At 53.1% G+C, this 17,823-nt stretch overlaps 6 protein-coding genes across 6 annotated transcripts; 1 reads left to right on the top strand and 5 right to left on the bottom strand.

Moving 5' to 3' along the window:
- Nucleotides 1-162: 162 nt before the first annotated feature.
- CCOS01_00853 (uncharacterized protein) lies at nucleotides 163-1,168 on the bottom strand (the record flags this gene model as incomplete). Its single annotated transcript, XM_060449049.1, has 2 exons — nucleotides 163-962; nucleotides 1,021-1,168. The coding sequence occupies 2 exons, from the start codon at nucleotides 1,166-1,168 to the stop codon at nucleotides 163-165; spliced, it is 948 nt and encodes a 315-aa protein (XP_060320487.1).
- A 2,054-nt stretch (nucleotides 1,169-3,222) lies between these two features.
- Nucleotides 3,223-3,626, bottom strand: CCOS01_00852 (uncharacterized protein; the record flags this gene model as incomplete). Its single annotated transcript, XM_060449048.1, has 2 exons — nucleotides 3,223-3,362; nucleotides 3,500-3,626. The coding sequence occupies 2 exons, from the start codon at nucleotides 3,624-3,626 to the stop codon at nucleotides 3,223-3,225; spliced, it is 267 nt and encodes an 88-aa protein (XP_060320486.1).
- Nucleotides 3,627-8,319: 4,693 nt separating this feature from the next.
- On the bottom strand, nucleotides 8,320-8,835 carry CCOS01_00851 (uncharacterized protein; the record flags this gene model as incomplete). The annotated part of the gene is made up of 1 exon (XM_060449047.1): nucleotides 8,320-8,835. The coding sequence occupies one exon, from the start codon at nucleotides 8,833-8,835 to the stop codon at nucleotides 8,320-8,322; it is 516 nt and encodes a 171-aa protein (XP_060320485.1).
- A 1,623-nt stretch (nucleotides 8,836-10,458) lies between these two features.
- Nucleotides 10,459-11,001, top strand: CCOS01_00850 (uncharacterized protein; the record flags this gene model as incomplete). The annotated part of the gene is made up of 2 exons (XM_060449046.1): nucleotides 10,459-10,615; nucleotides 10,919-11,001. 2 exons carry the CDS (start codon nucleotides 10,459-10,461, stop codon nucleotides 10,999-11,001), a joined length of 240 nt encoding a protein of 79 aa, XP_060320484.1.
- A 1,160-nt stretch (nucleotides 11,002-12,161) lies between these two features.
- CCOS01_00849 (uncharacterized protein) lies at nucleotides 12,162-13,085 on the bottom strand (the record flags this gene model as incomplete). Its single annotated transcript, XM_060449045.1, has 1 exon — nucleotides 12,162-13,085. One exon carries the CDS (start codon nucleotides 13,083-13,085, stop codon nucleotides 12,162-12,164), a length of 924 nt encoding a protein of 307 aa, XP_060320483.1.
- A 1,614-nt stretch (nucleotides 13,086-14,699) lies between these two features.
- CCOS01_00848 (Spc97/Spc98 family protein) lies at nucleotides 14,700-17,459 on the bottom strand (the record flags this gene model as incomplete). Its single annotated transcript, XM_060449044.1, has 2 exons — nucleotides 14,700-17,306; nucleotides 17,385-17,459. The coding sequence occupies 2 exons, from the start codon at nucleotides 17,457-17,459 to the stop codon at nucleotides 14,700-14,702; spliced, it is 2,682 nt and encodes an 893-aa protein (XP_060320482.1).
- Between the last annotated feature and the right edge of the window lie 364 nt (nucleotides 17,460-17,823).

Raw genomic sequence — 17,823 nt, 5'->3', positions numbered from 1 at the left:
ATTGGCATGCTGCTCTACCCTATATACGACTAGCATCCCTCCACATTCAGCTTATAGCGGCAGCCAGGAAAAGAAAGGAAAACATCTTCTGGCCTCTTCAGCAAGTGTAACAAAAACTCCCTAACCTGGATCACTTTCTGTGCCCGTCACGACCCGTAAAGGTTACATGAAGACGAACAGGGAACCGATGAGGCAGAGACCCATGGTCATGAGGCCGAGACCAGGAGCGAGGCTGAGACCACTGGCGCGGGCAGGGTTCGACGGCTGAGCACCACCAATAGGGGGCGCGCTAGCACCCGGCATACCGGGCATGGGCATCGTCATACCGGGAGCCATGCTCATGCCGGGCATGTTGGGCATACCGGGCATTCCACCGCCACCGGGGGTAGTCGGGGTTCCGGCAGGAGGCGCAGGGGCGGGCATCGGCATCGGCTTAGGCTGCATGGTACCGCCTCCGCCACCGGTGCTGTTACCGCGGCTACCTCCACCACCAGTTCCTTGACCAGCACCAACGGGTCCGGCGTTCGTAACGCGGAAGAAGTTACCGGCGACAACCTTGTCTGAGAGACCAGCCGCCATGAGGCCGTTCATGACGTTGAAGTCACGACGGCTCTGAGCCGCGCCAGAGAGGGCCATCAGGCCTTGCTGCGTAATCATCGTGTGGTCGACCGCGACAAAGGTGTATCTATGGCTGAGAGGCTCTCTCGCGGGCGGGTTGGGGCCAATGTACGGCGCCAGAGCGGCTGCGTTCATCTTGTTTTGCATCAGGAACACCTTCTTGGGCCCGGCGGTCGTGTTGAGCGTCGTCGGGGTATCGGCAGACATTAGACCGGTCTGCATCCAGTGGAGGAGAGTTCCGGTCTTGGGAGGTTGGTTGGTCGGGACGTCGATATCCACCATTATCACTGCATACTGGCCCTTGAGCTGCTGCTCGGTCGCAATTGTGGGTTGCGTCTGACTAGCTATTGGGTTCTTGTTAGGTTGACCTCGCTCTTTGGTCTCGACCGTGTGAAAACTTACAATCTCTAGGCAGGTTCACGCCATCCAGTGCCGAGATGCCTCCGTAAGAAACAATTAGGGGAGTGTTTGATTGGGGCATAAAGCCCATGGGCGTAGCGGCCGACGTCAACGTCGCCGCCGCCAGGACGGCAATAGCCTTGGACAACATTATTAAGAAATATCTTGAAGGAGCGGACAGTAAGTCGCTACTGTGTTTAGAATCGCAAGAAAGAAAGGAATGAATAAGAACAACACGGCCAAGCGGAAAGACCTGGCTCAACCACAACGTCGTTTAACAGGAAAGAAAAAGAGTTCAGGCCACGCTCATCTTGCCTTTGAGCGACCTGCCCAGACATTATCTAGGGCGCCTACTCTTTTCGCCTCAAGTAAACCTTGGGGGTCATCCGTGGGTGCGGAAACATTGTCGATCCAGGGTGAAACGCAGTCTTAGCACTATTGTTACAAGACGCAACTGCCTGCTGCATGAAGCATTGGCCCGCGACCACACTTCCTGGGCCTCGGGAGATGCGCGTCGATGGACGGGGAGAGCCTGTACCTGGATTATGCAGGGTTGTCCTTATTTGAACTTAACAGGAACAAGCTGCGACTGCATGTTGCGACATCGCGCCCAGCCGAGGGATCGTGAGTTCTCCGCCCTCTGTCCGCCTTGGGTGTTTGCTTGAAATAACGATACACCATGCCGAGATCTCCAGCATTATCCCGCTATTGCCTTCTGTGCTCTATATCCTCCCAAGCGACCCCGGGAAAGGCCCTTTGAACCTGTCCAATATTGCATTGGCAGAGTCTGTGGAGATAAAGGTTGGCGATCATTTTCGCTGGCTGGAGTAGTCAGCTAAGAGATGGGATGCTTATGCGACGCCGGCATAGTTTCTGGGCTTAACCCGAGGTCTGTGTGTTGGGGATGCGCCCTTACTGTCTTCTCCTAGAGACTGGTCATTGCGGTCAAAGCCAATCACGTTGTGTTGAGCTGGGCTCCGGCTCTCTTCCGTGCTGATAGTTGAGTGTAAGCCAATGACAAAAGTCCCCGTGACTTGCGAGATCAAAAACAATAAAGAATAATCTTTTCTGCTACGGCGCTCCCAAGAAATGGGGAAACGGATGCAGCCGGACTGGCTTCAAGGAATCCATGTTGACCTGGTGGCTGGCACAACCCCGCCACTGCGAGTACTGAGTTGCAGGAGACCATGAAACATCGGCCTTTTGTTTCCGATACTCGGCATCCGGAGTCTACCAGTGTCTTCGCCAATGGCCGTCCGGAACGTATAAACCCCAAAAAGGACGCCATCTGAACTTCACCACGAGGCCACAGGCTGCAGAGGAGATATTGACGGTGAATATGTGCGCAAAGCCCAAATTACTGCTCGTCGGTGATCTGGCGGGTGATCCGGCTTATTGCGCAACAGACTTGGTTCAAGGAGGGAATTTAGAGGTGAAAGTGAATCCTAAATGACTGGAACTGACCCAAATCCGGATAGGAATGAGGCTCAAGCTTGTCTCACCTACCAATGACCTTTTCAGCAACAAAATCGGCGTCAATGAGTCGTCAAGGCAAGGTTTGCCCGCCTAATGCGCCTCAGAGCCAAGCCTATGTTGCATTCATATAATCAGCACCAGAGTACTGTGTGAACGCCAAGGTTCCGCGTGGGATGCCGACATCGTCAAGTTGCTTTTAGTGGTGATAGGAATGGTGCCTGGCCGTGGTCTATTGGCTTCAGCTGATCGACTGCGCAACACCAGCGATGGGAGTTTGCAGGAATGATCGTCCACCGTCGTCCTCTCATGAACACCCTTCTGCCACCTTGGATGAGCACAATGTGATTTGTCGCCGCAAGAGTGTTTGTCTGCTCCAAGAGATCGACAATGCGCACAACTCAATGGGGTCTCCCAGCCCGAACACTAATGCATTCGTACACTTTGGCTTTCTGCGAGCGAACTCACCGTCCAACTGGTTGGAGGACATGATAGCCATGGCTGAACCACGATGATTCTCCGATTCCCTCAATTGGTAGCAGGGTCTGGGATGACTGATATACAGACCAAACCTAGACCTATTCGATGGTCTGCGGCGACTCAGAACACTCCGGCAGCGGGGTTGGTGGAGGATCGGCAAAAGATCGACCTGGGCTGTCGATTGTTGTAAGGCGAGACAAGGGTCCTTTAGGTAAGATCAGACGGGAGTTATCGTGACACACGTTGATGGATTCAACGGTCGTCATCCTCCTTCCCGTCTGCGTATTTGTTGGACAAGTCGTATTGTAATTCGTCGCGACTACGCACGTCTTTGCTCAGGAACGCAAGCGTCTGAACAATATTTCTCGGGCGGTCGATGCCGTGCCTACTCCCTTGGAAGTCCAGTTAGCATCCCAAGATCACAATCTCATGTAGACAGATTTCTCAAATACCGTGTCAGATCTGATGTGTGGTGGTTTCATCTGAATCATGTGCCCACCGTTGTTGTACGAGAGAGGAGGAAATCAACCGTGTGTCACTCGGAGGGGTTGATGTGAGCACAGCAACAAAGGCATACCTGCTTCGCTTTCGCGGTTGGAATTGAGTGAGGAGCTTAGGAACCTTGCTGTAAGTAGGCAGTGGGCATGTTGGTACATACATTAGAAGGGCAGCCTTTCGGCCGGAACGAAGTGGGTGATATCGTATGCTGCACTGCATCATCAGGATGTGACAGGAGGGAGAAGTTTGCCAAGCCCGCTGATTCACCTGAAGTGGAAGTAGGTGGGTGGAAGGGCCATTTTAATGGCTTGTACAACCTTCCACGTTGCGCTTTTCTGACGATATGCCACCATGACGAGTTGGGAGAGAAGGACGCGCCGTTTGTATGAGCCATGGGCATTCTCATCTGGTAGGTGTAGTCTGGTGCCTCTCTCATTTTTCTATCCTGGTTACGGCAAGGACGATTGCCCGCGTGTCCTCTTGACCGACACGTGCAAGATAGATTACCCTACATAGGTGGTTTTGGTCCTTAACGTCACTTCGAACACTGCAATGTGCATTGAATTAGAGACTAACACCAGGATGTGAAAAAGTTATTCGGCAAATCATCATACCATCAAAGGAAAGTTCAATATGATGCACCTGGGCAGGGGCTATTTTGTAGTGGGTTGATGACACACTGTGGGTTGAGAATGATGGTATCACGTAAAATAAGCTAATAGTTATCCCGTTTGCTGCCGAAGGCTTATACCACCTGCTGGGCTTTTCGAAATCGAGAAGGTTCAGGGATATATCTAGTACTCTACCATTTGGGTGGCTTGCGTTGGTATGCCTCAAGGAAGGAGCAAGTAGTTCTGGTTATCTCTCAAAAATGACTTCTAGAGCCTTTTATTGGTCCACGGTCGAATGGTCCCTCACTGATCCGAGTATCGACCGGTCTTCATAGAGGTAGTGCCGATTTCCGAGGTCAGAGTAAGAATTGCATACTCGAATGCTCCAAAAATTGCCTTCCCTTTTTAGACTTGTGTTTCGGTAATCATAAACTCGGCCACGCTAGAGTTGTACGTCTACTTACTTGAGATACAAAGACAACCCTCCTTGTGACTTGTTCCTCATATTGAAGAGATGTGCTACGCGATGGCAGGCTATGATAAAATGAAGACTTTTTATCAGCTCCGGGGGCAACCACCACCAAATAAACCATACAACTGAGCAAAATCACCCTCGTGATGTGCTCACTTGTCCCAGACCTTGAGTAAAATCCCTCTCAACAAGGATACGACCGTCAGGGTATGATGATAGTGGCGAGTTAAATAGGACGATCAGCTAGCTTTCCCGCCACGCTCGCGTGCTTTTTAAAGAACGGATAGGCAAACACACCACAATTGCTTTGTCGAAATGCCGTCAAGGTTGACAATCTGATGTGAGTCGAAATCCACTGGTAAGAGCGCCATAGGTCTCCTCTCACAAAGGATTACACTCTAGATGGCTCAAGAGACTGCTCCAAGAAGTCTTAAGGTAAGATTACGAGAGTTAATCCATGACGAAGAATCGCCAGTCACCACGCACTCCCGCGCTGGGCGACACCCACTTTCATGATCAACTATAATTGGATCTGGGGGCCAGAATGACGGCACAGGCGTTGTTTAGTAGAACCATGAGGTCCTCTAGGTTACACTTACAACAACGCCTGATTCACTGACCGGTACGGCGTGGTACACCTCCGATAGGATTCTAAAAGTCTTGGGCAGTGAATATGGAGCACTCCTCCATCGCAACCTTTTCTTCCACGCTGAAATCCGCCTACGTTGTGGCCCGAATCGGCGTGATAGTGACGTACTATGGATCATAACAAGGAGAGAGACTGAAAACCAACAAGGCCCCAACGCTGATATGATATAGTAAACAGACGGGTCAACCGCCACAGACCCCTTTTGCTGCGAAACAAGCACATCGACCATACAACCCTACTTGGACCGCGGCCGTATCTCGATCTCGATGTTCAGTATTGAGATGTAAAAGACGCTCGGTGCTCGATGCCTGCCCAAATATTACCCGAGTCCCGTAGTTAACGAGCAAGCTTCGATATCGCAGAGAGGGTCGCGCCTGAGGAGTCGGAAAGGCCGTCAGGATGACGGAGGATCGCCGAAGAGCTCAGCGACAGCCAATCATTACTGGGACGGTTAGCGGCGAGGATCTCGTTGGGCGACAAGTTCAAACCCCTTGGGCCCCAGTAAATTCGGACGCAGAGGTGCCGTAGAGTGGCGGGGGAAGGCACCGGGACGGTCAGAGAGGTTTTGGGGATCAAAGGGAGCAGTAGAAGAAGAGGACTCGGCGTGCTGCTATCTTCTCTGGCCCCAATCAGGCGGTTCAGTGATGCTCGAGCCTAGGACTATCATCGCTAAGTTTGAGGGTACGTGGACCTTGATACTCTCACGGTGGATCGGGGACTCGAGGTCGGGGCTCATCATTGTGGACGAGGCGTCGGCCGACAACTCTCTCAGGCGTAGAGGAAGCCATAGATGTCCGGTTGGGAACCATTCTCTAGAGGTAGTATAACATCATTCATGACGTTTCAGAGGATGTTTCCCCAGACCTCCACGACCCCTCGGCCCCCATCAAGGGCCCATCGCAGGCGAGATCGATGTCATTATGCGGGCCATTTGATCATACTGCGTGGTCCAGCCGTTGGGACGGCTCCTACCGTGACCGAGAGTTGAGGACGCAGGGGCGAAAGCAACCCTCCTAGCTAGTACATACTTGCCAGCTGTAATTCAGGGGTCGTCGTTGAGTACCGGTATGCTGTCACAGACGACCATCCGCCCAAAGTAGGAGGATTGAGATCTGATTGTGTGTGCCAGCTCTTCGGGCATAGCGGCCGGTAGAGATGAGGTGAGGTGAGAGGCATGGCGTCATCACGTGTGATGGCATACCTTTGGCGGACGCGCAAAGAAACAGTTTCGTTCATATCACTTTGAGGTATGTGAGCTCTCCTTCTTTCTTGTGGTCCGGGTCAGACAAGAGTCAGGGTCTGGAACCTTGGCGCGGGCCTGTGTCTCCATTCGAGGCTGAGGGGAGCTCATAGAGAGTGTGGGTAGTCATGGTATGATGCAGGTGGCGGGAACTGCTTCATGGGTGCCCCCATAGTATAGACGGGAGGCTTTTTTTTCTTCATTGTCAGCCGTCGTAAGGGTCGCACGATGATGAGAGAAGCTGTGGCAAGGGGTGATGCAAAGAGAGGGAAAAAAAAAAAGAATCTAGCTCTAATAGCAGCTAGGTGTGCATGACAGACAATGCAGCAATGCTCGAGCGAAGCGAGACGGGAGCCGCATTCTAGCTAAAAAACGTGCAAATCTTTGAAGATCTGAGAGAGAAGAGGGTTTCTCTCCGCCTCGTGGAACTCGGTCTAAGCGGGCTGTCGACGTAAGGAGACGTAGAAAGACGTAAGTTGTGGTGCTGTCTGTGGTGCTATGAGGTCGTCGCGCGTATCATTCCTTCCTGTGACGGAATGGACCAGCGTTTGAGCCTTTTGGGGGAAAGGGGGGTGTGTTTGTGGTGTGTGTGACGGAGCAGCTTGTCAAAACGTTACCAGGGAGGAAGGGGAGAAAATGGAAGAAAACGCTCGCTCCAACGTTTTGATTGGTTAACTAAAGCGAAAAGCAGGGGGGAATCCGACCGTCGGACCAGGGTGAGAAAAAGAGCAGCGAGTGACATCATAGGGCGCCGGGTTAGTGGCGCAGCGTGACTTCACACGAGACTTGATTGGCAAGACCTGACGACACACCAACCTCCAAACAGCTCCAACGACGTAAACTGAGGCAAGGCCGAACAAACTGAGAGGAAGGACGAGCTGCCTTCCGTCAGCCTTGACGTCTGTGTGTCCCATCCAGCCAGCCCCAAAGTCTGAATTTCTGTAGTCTGCCTACGGATGCGCTCCCACTATTCGTACAAGCTACGGCCGGTTCGAGGTCTATCCGTCGCAACGGATACGTCCTGGCCACATGCATCCATCCATGGCCCATCCTCCATCCCCCCCTGAGAGCATCCATCCCTTCTCGCGATCCCCCCGGCCGTCTATCTTACGTTACGGTTCACTGCGTATCGCGTACCTTCCGTCACAACTGTCTCGCCACGGTCGAGAGAGGCCAATTATGCTCCAATGAGGTTCTGGACCATTACATAGCTTCCAAACGCGCAAACCCGCCGTTTCGGTTGCTTTCCTTTAGCGACAAAGTGTGTTTTCTTTCTTGTCAGATCTCACCGGCCTTTCAAACCCAGCGTATATCGGAGCTTTAGTTCGCAGACCCCTGACGTCCTGGTAAATCTCTCACCCGAAGAGAAACGTCTCCAATTTCTCGGTGAGGGTCAGATCAAGACCGAATGCGGCCTACGGTACAATGAACCTTGTCTGCTCCTCCGTGACCCGGCTCCGTGATGTCGAGGGCCGAAATTTGTTCAAAGCTTCCTTGTTGCTGGGCTTGGCATCTTGCTGGCTCAGTGTTCAACTCTGAATAGCTTCGGCATGGGCTAGATCCGGTGGGACCTGGTCAAGTGTGGGAGGGCGTGATGGGGCAAGCCGCACGTCAAGATGTCCCTGACACGGGAATCATGGGAATCAGCGCAGAGGCCTCTGCTGAGTAGGGTTGCCACCGAAGGGGGGAGAAGGGGGCAATTCCCATCCTCATCATTTCTTAGGGGAGGGGGGAATGGGAAATTGAGGCCCAAGAGTGCCGAAGTCAGTCTCGCCGCCATGGCAAATTTCTCAAATTCCCATGCCGACGGAGGATGGTGGGCATGGGGGCATCATGGGAATTTCCTACAGGTATGTCCCTGGCCCTTGGGCAAGCATGGTCACGATTTGGACAGTATTCCCACTAATATGAGGATCAAACCAATGATGGCCCTCAAAGACGAAGGGACCTGGGAGGTAGCAGTTCCAAAAAGTTGCTGAATGGCTTCAGATTTGGCGGCTAGCCTTCCACACTCTTGTTTGGGATCCGTGGCTTCTGCCTTGACGGCATGGTGTCCGCGCCCCGGCACAGACCAGGAACGCCAAGTTGCACATAATAGTGGTGAAAGGTGAAGTCTCCACTGCCCGAAAGGTTGAGGGCGACGGCGGACGACCAGGGCAAAAAAGAAGGAAGGTGGGACACTGGACGGACCCACTAGCAGCAATGTCCACACCCGGGGTCCGGCCGACGCAGACGCTTCGGCCAATGACGTCTGCTCCACCCGCCGATCTTTGACGACAAGTCTTGCTTGGCTACTGCTTGGCCGCGCCGTTGCCAACCTTCCACTTCCCTTACACCACATTCCTGCTACTCTAAACAAGACAAGACTTACTACCACCCATCTCTTGCCCGTCATTGACCTATTGACTAGGGAAGCTTTGGTCAAGTGCCAGTAGCGCCTGTCTTTAATGTGAACACGCTTCTTTTTGGCTGGCTTGTGACCCCCCGGCCTGAACCCTCATCGTCGTTCGTTCGCGCAAGCTGTTTGCTTGTGGATGGCGACCTAACCGTAAGCTTGCTTGCTTCCCCTGGACCTGGATGGGATAGACGTATCGTGCAGCTGTGGCAGCACAATCGTACAACGAACATGCCGACCCTCCATCAGAGTTGGGGGAGGTTTCAAGCTTTCGATAATGCCGTCCTCCTGTAAGGTCATGGGGTGGCCAAAAAATCAAGGGTCCAACACACCTTTGAGCCTTTGGCGTCGGGATGGGCACGATGTTCGAGACAATCCTATTCGCTTGCAGTCTGGCCATGTCTATCTCGACGTATTGATGGGACATGGATCAGAAACCCCTCAAGCCTCTTTTTCTCAGGGTCTCCCGTCCAGCTCCACGCCCCGTCCGCCGGTCCAGAACCTCCAAGGGTAGGAAAGCGAAATGGAGAGGGGACTGATCGTCGCTGTCTTTGTCCGAGATTCGGGGGGGAGGTATTTTGACATGTCGACAGCTACTCCAAAGAAGCGCGAAAGGCAGAGAGGAACAAGCTGTGCTCCGTAGGTACGCGTGAGAAAGTGTGGCCAGTAGGTACCGGTAGACATGCCCGGTGACTTTCGGTGTGGACAACTGATCAACAGGGTCTTTCCGTTCTCGGCCACCTCCCGCACCCGCAAACCACCTCTCTTGTGCCCTGCAGTGTATCACCGTACCGCTTACTGCATCATCAGCCCTGTCCGTGGCAATAAACCCAGCAGTGGGCGAGGTCTGCTTGATTGGCCCCTTGCGCCTCGACCCCCGGCCCAGTTACGCCATATCGTGCAGGCCTCACCCGGGGGTACAGCAGAACGCTAAGACGCCGTCAATCACTGCCGATCCCTAGCGAATTGAGTGTAGGCGGGATATGCAGCAGCTCCTCTTTGCTGAGTGGGAGGGATGAGGGGGTGAAGAGGAAGGAACGGTGCCTGCTTTTCTCTCTCACTCTCTGTGTGTGGGCAAGTTGCTCTACTCTGCGCTGCTCAATCTCGTCTCTTCCCACACTCAGACCCCCTCCCCCTCGACCCTTGAGAAAAAGGGAGGGGGGGGTGTGCCTTAGCGTAGGTCCCATAGCTTGCAACATCCGCTAGTGACGGAGGACCCTGTGTTTTGCCTGATGGGCGACGTGCTGCTCACCACCACCACACACACGACCCCGTCCTGCCCAACTTTCCCTACGTCTGTGTTCACCTCTTCTCCACGACAAGCCTTGCAGCGAGCCTTTTCGCCCCTCTTATTTTCTTTTATAAACCCAGGACCTTTCCTGCCATCCACCGTATTTTGAATCCCGTTTCATCAGCACCCAGCTTCAATAACAACAACTTCACACCGTTCTTAAATACATCTACAAATTTCTATATCTACCTAACGCTTCCATCACATCCAACAACCGGAAGCAATCTACCAACCAACGACTACTCCTCACACGCCTTAAGCCTCTCATCAGCGGCTTACTATCCAACAACACCACATATTGTATCTAAATCGCCTCCATGAGCCCTTCCACCATGCCCGCTCGCCAGGACGCCTACTCCGTCTCCATCCCTGTCTCTCCTCCTCCTCCATCAGATCTCTCCACCTATATGCGCTCGATGCACCAGCACACCAAGCGCCAGATGGAGGCTGCCAACCGCTCCTCTACCAGAAGATCTGGCGGCCGCACAAGTTATCCTCACAACTCTCATCACTCCTCATCCAGCCACGACTCATCGTATTAAATCATTTTTTGATACATCATAATGGCTACTCCACTCATTGACACTTTTCACCGGGTCTTCGGCTTATCACACCGGTCTTCACATCCGGCTTGAGGGCCTCTTTTCAGCGACTGCGAATAGCAGACAACAGGATCAACTCGGTCTAGCACGATATTAGCGCGATGGAACCAGACTTCTGGCAATATTAGCATTTGGCGCGAGAGAGTTTGTTTTAAGATGGCGGGTATTGTTTACAAGGGGAAATCCTCAGGCGTTGGTGGTTTGATGGTTATCGGGCAGCTTCACCCCGAGATATCGAGGGTGATCATCCATGATTATGATAAGAACGAATAAATCATTATAATCGCTACACAATTACTTACGACCCCGACCACTTGTGACGTCTCAATATCTATATACCACATGACTGATCCGACCCGAAATCGCTCACAACTCTTCTGATGCACATGTCACATTGTCCAGTTAGCATACGATCAATACCTATCTTCACACCATTGTATATTCATAACCAATTAGTCGGAGCACTGCAAAACCACATACTACGATTACTTCTCAAGGATCCCTCGCTTCCGATGATGATACTCCTCCACCATCCCTCCACAATCTAGGACTTGCGACCACTGCCAGCAAACGCTCCCTAAAAGGGCGGCCATCCTTTCCATCTCTACTTAGTGCCACCAACCCTGCTACGATCGACGCGGTCCAGACACCCAAACTCTGGATCGCGCAATTAAAGAAGCAAAGAGAGAGAGAGAGCCAAGAGGTCGGTTGCATTACCGAACCTTGGAGTCTATTCACAAGCTCAACACACAAACGCGAACATGCGCGCGCACCCACACATACGCATCAGCTTTCGCAGCGCTGGACCTGTCAAGGTGAACGATCGACAGTGAAGCTTGCGCAAAAGAAAAAAAAGCACAGACAACCCAGGAACATCTAGAACACAGCAAAGGACAAAATAGTGCGACGTACAAAGCGAGAGGAGGAGGGGGAACGGTCGAAAGTGACGTCTCAACAATGCTGGATGGCTAGAGTTTAATCATTTCGCTAGGTATTCATCGTCCGAAGAATGAAAAGTCAAAGGGAGATAGAACGAGAGGCGTGGAATGGGGGTGGGCTTCGACCCCTTCTGTCGGTGTTGCCTTTGATCGCTCAATATTCGTCTAGTACCTACTCCGTACATTGTCCTTGTACGTGTACCCTTACGCCATCAACCGTCTGTCCACCCAATGCCTTGATTATGTACCCTGCGGAAAAGAGTCTGTGCGGTAAATCTCCGTTTTCCGAAACGCCATGCCCAAAAATTAAAGTTTACCACCAAGTACAATAACAGCCCTATTCATGATATGAAAGAGCAAAATGACGTGCAGCTGCTCTCCATTTCCCCTGCGCGGTGATGCAGGTGGGCAGCGACAAAGAGTCAGGGGGGAGAAACGAAAACAAAAATTGCTGCAGCCACGCCCTGGCTTGTATTCCCATATGGCACACAACTCTCAGACCAGCGAAGGCTTCTTTTTGATGCCAAGCGCCGCAGAGTAATCCTTCTTCTTCTTCACCACGCGTTTGGCGGGAGGCGGCGGCGGCGGCATCATTGAAGTATCCCTCACGGTTCCCGCCGGTGCAGCAGTCTCCGACTTCTCCCCTGACATTGAGGATGACGCTGCCACCGCCAATAATGAGGAGGAGGATGTGGTTGCTGATGGTCCACCAACGACCCCTCCGTCAAACTCATCGTCGTCGATAATCTCCTCTCCAAGCCTCTCCCTCGCAGCGGCGAAAGCTTTCCGCGCAGCCTCCTCGTCCTCCTTCTCTTGCTTCGCCCTCTCCTCGTCCTCGGGCCTGACGACGTACTCGGAGAAATCCACGCCATCCTTTTCAGACCGCTGGATGCGCGCGTTGCGCTGGCGGATCTCGTCGAGCGCGTCCGCGGCAGCCATCTCCAGCCTCGCGTCCTCGTTCTTGGCTTCCAGGTCCGCCATCGCGTTCTTCTCCTCCTCGCCCGCGGCTTCAGCCTCCTCGCGCTCCAACCGGTCCAGCCTCTCGTCGACGCTCTCCTTCTCGCCCTCCTTGTTGCGCCAGGGTTCCATGTTCCGTATCGCGCCCTTGATTACGGCGTAGTCGGCGATCTTGGGGTCGGTCCTGATGATGATTTCCGCCGAGCACCGCGTGCACTTCAGGTAAAAGCGGTGAATCTGGATGTTGAGATATCGCTCTGCTTGGTTCGTCTCCTTTCTGGAGTTGAATTTGCGGCCCTTGTAGATGTATTCTCCGCACGTCGTGCACTTCATCGAAAAGGGCGCCATGATGCGGACGGTCTGGACCTTAGGGCCGGTCTGCTTGGGACCGCGCTTACGCGTGAGGGCGGAGGGATCGAAATCCGGGGGATAGTACTTCTGGAGCACTTTGCGTTCAGACATTTTGAGCGATGGGCTTCCGCAAGGTTATGCGACGATAGATTCGGGTTCGGTAGGCGCAATTGTGGGTGAAAGCGAGGTTGTCGTTATAGTTTTTGGAGGTGTTGATATCTCGCAGGCAAACCGTGCAGCTGTGGCGGATGTCACTGATGGTGGGGCACTGTGCCGTTTCGGGAAGCCGGCGAAACAAAACACCCGGTTACTGATTACGGTCATGTTCGCACAAACATTCAACTTCCGTTTCTTTCAAACCGTTTCACATGTGACCATTCCTGCTAAGAGTCTCATGAAGGCACCAGTATCTTCAACTCATTCGTGAGATGCTTCTAAAAGGCCATTTCCATGATCACGAACGAGGAGGTTTCAGGCTATACTTTGCTGTTGTTAGTTCTTGGCTACTCGACTAGAAATGGATTACTCCAAAGACCGGCCAAGATCATGCTGCCAGCCCTGAAAGAACGTGTGAAGTTCTCGGAAACAACCGCTGACGAGCCTCAGCAAACCCGCGAGAACAACTTTCCCTGTCTTCACGTGTAGAACCAAGGTCCACCTTCCAGCAGAGTCTAGAACTGATCACGAGCACCCTGGCTTGAGCTTCAATTTCCCGAGTTGGGCTCTCTTTCCCAGTTCCTTGCTCTTACGGATACTCTCGGGCACCAACGCAACACTCAACTCAAATCGTGGACGGCCACCGTAGACGGATCATGGACTTCCGCAAGGGAAACGCGCGGGGGCACGTCTACAGAGTACATAAAGAGACGTTACATGTCGGCAGGTCTTTCACCCGCTCGCCAGGCGGCGCCTTAGTCGGCGTCGACAACAACACACTCACACCCCCTCTGGTCCCAAAATCGTTGTAAGGGACCCTTGGCTTCCGGTCACAACCGTTGGGCCCCACCGTCGATCTTGCTCGTTCCAAGGTTCGAGGCTGTCTGGAGAGGGAAAAGTTGGCATCAGTGAACCCCGTCCCCTGGCGGGCAGGGGCACGAAGTCCATCTTGCCTCGATACCGCCGGAGAGACGTACAAGTACGTCGGGCGGCATCGTGAACACCGTCGTGGTGTTGTGATTCCCGTCGGTTCCGGCACGAGCAGTCTCGTGGTTGCGACTCCAAGGGTCTACGCTAGCAATCATGAATCACCACACTAGCAGCCTAGCACACCTTTATGCGAACGATGTTCTCTCTTTTTCAGGGACCACAGCCAACTAAGGTAGACTACCTAAGTGATCGAATCAGCTCATCAGATGCGACACCTAGGAGAAGTGGGTTGAAGCTCAAGTCTGCTGTAAGGTATTGTCGAGGCATCGCACGATACGGTTCAGTAAACCTCGTGTCCTGGCGGCACTTACCGAGCATCGTCTCATGTTGCTCTTGACCGCCCACCAAGTCAACTTGATCATCTCTGCAGGATTCCAATAATTTCAATCTGCTGCAGGACCCATCTGCAGTGGGAATGAGTTGGCGTTGGCCCGGCGGTTTGACAGGAGTATGGGAATCAAGGAATCCCATGTCGATCCCTATCCTTTTCCGGAATTCTGTAAACTCTAATGGTTTTGCGGGTCTCCACGACCAAGTTCTCAATGCTGCCAGCCGTCCCCTACCAACTTGGCAAAGCCTTCAAGCGCCCTCCTTGACACCCACCTCCAGCATTTCAGCCAGGAGGTCCCATTTCACAGCCGCCTCGTCGCTTGAGGCCCTGGCAACCCCTCGTAGCCCCCCACAAATGAACTTTAGGTGCCTCTCAAAGTCCGTCTTAATCTCCCGCAAGCATTCTAGGTAGCCCTTGCCTGCATTAATTGCACCCCTTTTGGTTCTGGTCCCGAGACGCTCCGCACCTTCGTCGTCACTGTCTTCGGCGTAGACAGCCGGTTTTCGACGGCGGGGACTCGCTTTCATCGGCGAGGACATGATGGAAAGACGAGATAGCTCCTGTTGTTCCTCAGCCTCCTCGGCGACGCTAGCGCTTTGTGCGTCCTCGAGTTTCGCGGCTAGGTCCATGATGTCCAGGATGCCACTGCGTATGGGATCCAGTTTTCTGCCGAGACATGCAGCGTCGATAACTTGCTTCACGAAGGCTTCGTGAAGCCTGATCATGGCATCTACATCATAGGCCTCTCGCATTTTCCAGCGGAGGGATTCTGTGTAAGGAGCTAGAACCAGCGTTGCCAGGTATGTCTGGATGCAGTTACAAAACCACATCAACTTCGAGCGGAGCAGGTAGTACAGCGCTTTGCTACCCCATACATCGCTTCTCGAAGCAAGCTCTTCGAGGATCCGGTTGCGTTGGATGAGGCCGATGGCGCGTCTGATTTGCATGAGAAATGTGAAAACTGCTTGGTATTGGGCAGCTGTGTCTTCGGTGACAACGAGCTGCACTGGCCAGGGAAGACGGTACTGGAGGGTGATTTCTGGCAAGGCCGTACGGATGAGATCGCGACCAGCGACAACAGATTTCTTCTGGCCTTCGATCCGGACAGTGACAAAGAGGCGGGTGGTATCAACTCGTGGCGAAAATGCCTCCTGAGCCAAACCAGTCAAGGAGTATCGGTCATGCCAATCGGGCCTGAGGGCGTCTAGCCGGGCGAAGATGCCTTTGCAGAATTCATCAGCCGCAGCTCCATCAGCCATGAGAAAGAGGTGATGCAGTGCGCCAATATTCGACTCTAGGTTGCAAGAGTCAAAGAGCGCCTGTTTCAGAGTTTCCGAGGTCGCATGATATTTGCTCTGCATCCATAGAGTGAAGGCCGATGTGAATAGTTCGGGGAATGGTGCAAGTTCCAGGCCCGGCGGGCAGACCGCTTCGAATGTTAGAGGGGGTTCGTGATCATCCCAGAGTTGACGAAGTGCATCAAATTTTCCAAGATGTTTGAGAACAACAATACTTTTCCCAGCCGTGAAGATTTTACCAACACTTGGCTGCAGGAAGCTGGGCGCATGCAAGACCCCTTCTGATGTTCGCCTCATTTTGAATTGTTCTTGCCAGACCTGGCGCAGCGGAACCTGGGTTGGCGACTCAGACACGAAGAAGATCTTATCGCCTGGCACGAGTTGCCCCTCTGACATCCAAAGTCGAATTGGTCGGAGATAGACTTGAAAACAGTTGAAGAATATGCGTCCTAGGAAGTCATAAGTCGAATCGCGACCTGAGAGCTGGGCTCTGCTAATTTCATCGTAGACAAGCTCGAGAAAGCGGAACGCTCCACCATTCGCAGGATCGTAAAGCTGCCTTATAATCTCTGAGAGAGATACCAAAGGTTCCATCCTTGGTCTGAGTTCCTCCAGGACTGCTGCCATGCTGATGACTGTATCTTCCCGCGCCACTGCCAGACTACTCTGGATATTGGATAACCTTTCGTCAAAGGATTGCAGACAGGCAATGACATTGTCACGGAAAACCTGAAAGAGAGGCGCTGTTTGGGATCTCTTCGAAAAAGTTCGTATTTGGGAAACTTGGCGCCCGCTTTCCGCGAAGCTGCTCACAAGGGCTTTGTGTGTATCCCATTCAAGACTGGATATCTGGTAAGCCGGGTCGGCAAGACCATCTTTCTGGAACAATGTCGTGGGTAGGCCTTGTAACATGAAGAGGGCCTCTCTCATCGCCTGGAACTCTGTGATGGCGACCTTTTGCGGTCGGGCTAAAGACGCAGTCTTCTTGCCTTTCACCCTCCAAGCCTGGCTATCCTGAACAACCTTGAGGGCTGCCTCGTCAGACGAGGCAATCTCGAAAGCCTCCGGTCTCCGACCAACTGATGTATCCAGAGTTGAGAGAGATGTCTCACCAGATACACTTGATGTATCTGACTTGGCCTCGCCATATTCATCGCCAGAGTGATCGCTGTAGTCAATGGTGTTCCATATCTCAGCTTCCTCGTGCCATCCATCCTCTTTCGCGATGTCTTCCCATCTAAGCGGCGGTTCGAGGTCTTTTTCGGGCTCTCGAAGGAGTTCTAGGTCGCTAAGTCGGGTTTTCTGTGTTGGCTTATCGGAAAGCTCGAGGAGAAAATGAAGTATGTCAGGGTGCCACTTCGTTCGGAATTCTGATAACGCATCGAGCCGCTCCTTGAAGGCATCTGCCAAGCCTTCACGATGGTGGACCCTAAATCGCTCCTCCAGGCCGACAAGCTGCTTGTCAATGTCGAATTGATTGGTGCGCAGGAAGTTGTGATGCTTGAGACTGCGATGCGAAGACTCGCGCAATAAATTGAAGCGCTCTCGACTGATGTGCTGCCGTTGGTGTTAGCGACGGGCCGAGCTGCATTGCATTGTGTATGCCCATGCAAGATGGGATGAACCGTCTCCCACCTTGTCCGGTGTCGATGTGATGATGACCTCAACCAGCTCGTCGGTCAAGGCGCCGAGCTTTGCAGCGAATGTCATTGTTTGTCGTCGGAAGTAGCCAGGCGGAGGATTTCAAGGTCAGATCATGAGAAACAGGGGGCCATGTGTCGGCATTGAGCTAATCTGTCGGCATCGTCAGGAGACGCGTTGTAGAAGTGCTTGTCGCAAGTACACGCGACAGCCATCTGGTGCGCAGGTGGTGTTAGGATGCCGGCCGAATAGAGGGGCGCGCGGGGGTACTGATCCTCCCTTATCGCTCATTACAGGGGTGCGACAGCTGGACAAAGCGCCCATAGGTCCTTGGTTCTCCCAATGCAAGACGCTAATTGGCAAATTTCACGGGGTGACATCAGCCTCAAGCATCCAACGACCTGGGACAACTGCCATCAACGCCCCCTTTTCC

The sequence above is a fragment of the Colletotrichum costaricense genome (genome assembly GCF_030867565.1).
Source record: "Colletotrichum costaricense strain IMI 309622 chromosome Unknown Scaffold_1.1, whole genome shotgun sequence".
Classification (NCBI taxonomy): domain Eukaryota; kingdom Fungi; phylum Ascomycota; class Sordariomycetes; order Glomerellales; family Glomerellaceae; genus Colletotrichum; species Colletotrichum costaricense.
Note: the sequence above shows the minus strand (reverse complement) of the source record. Positions and strands in the feature narration are given on the sequence as shown.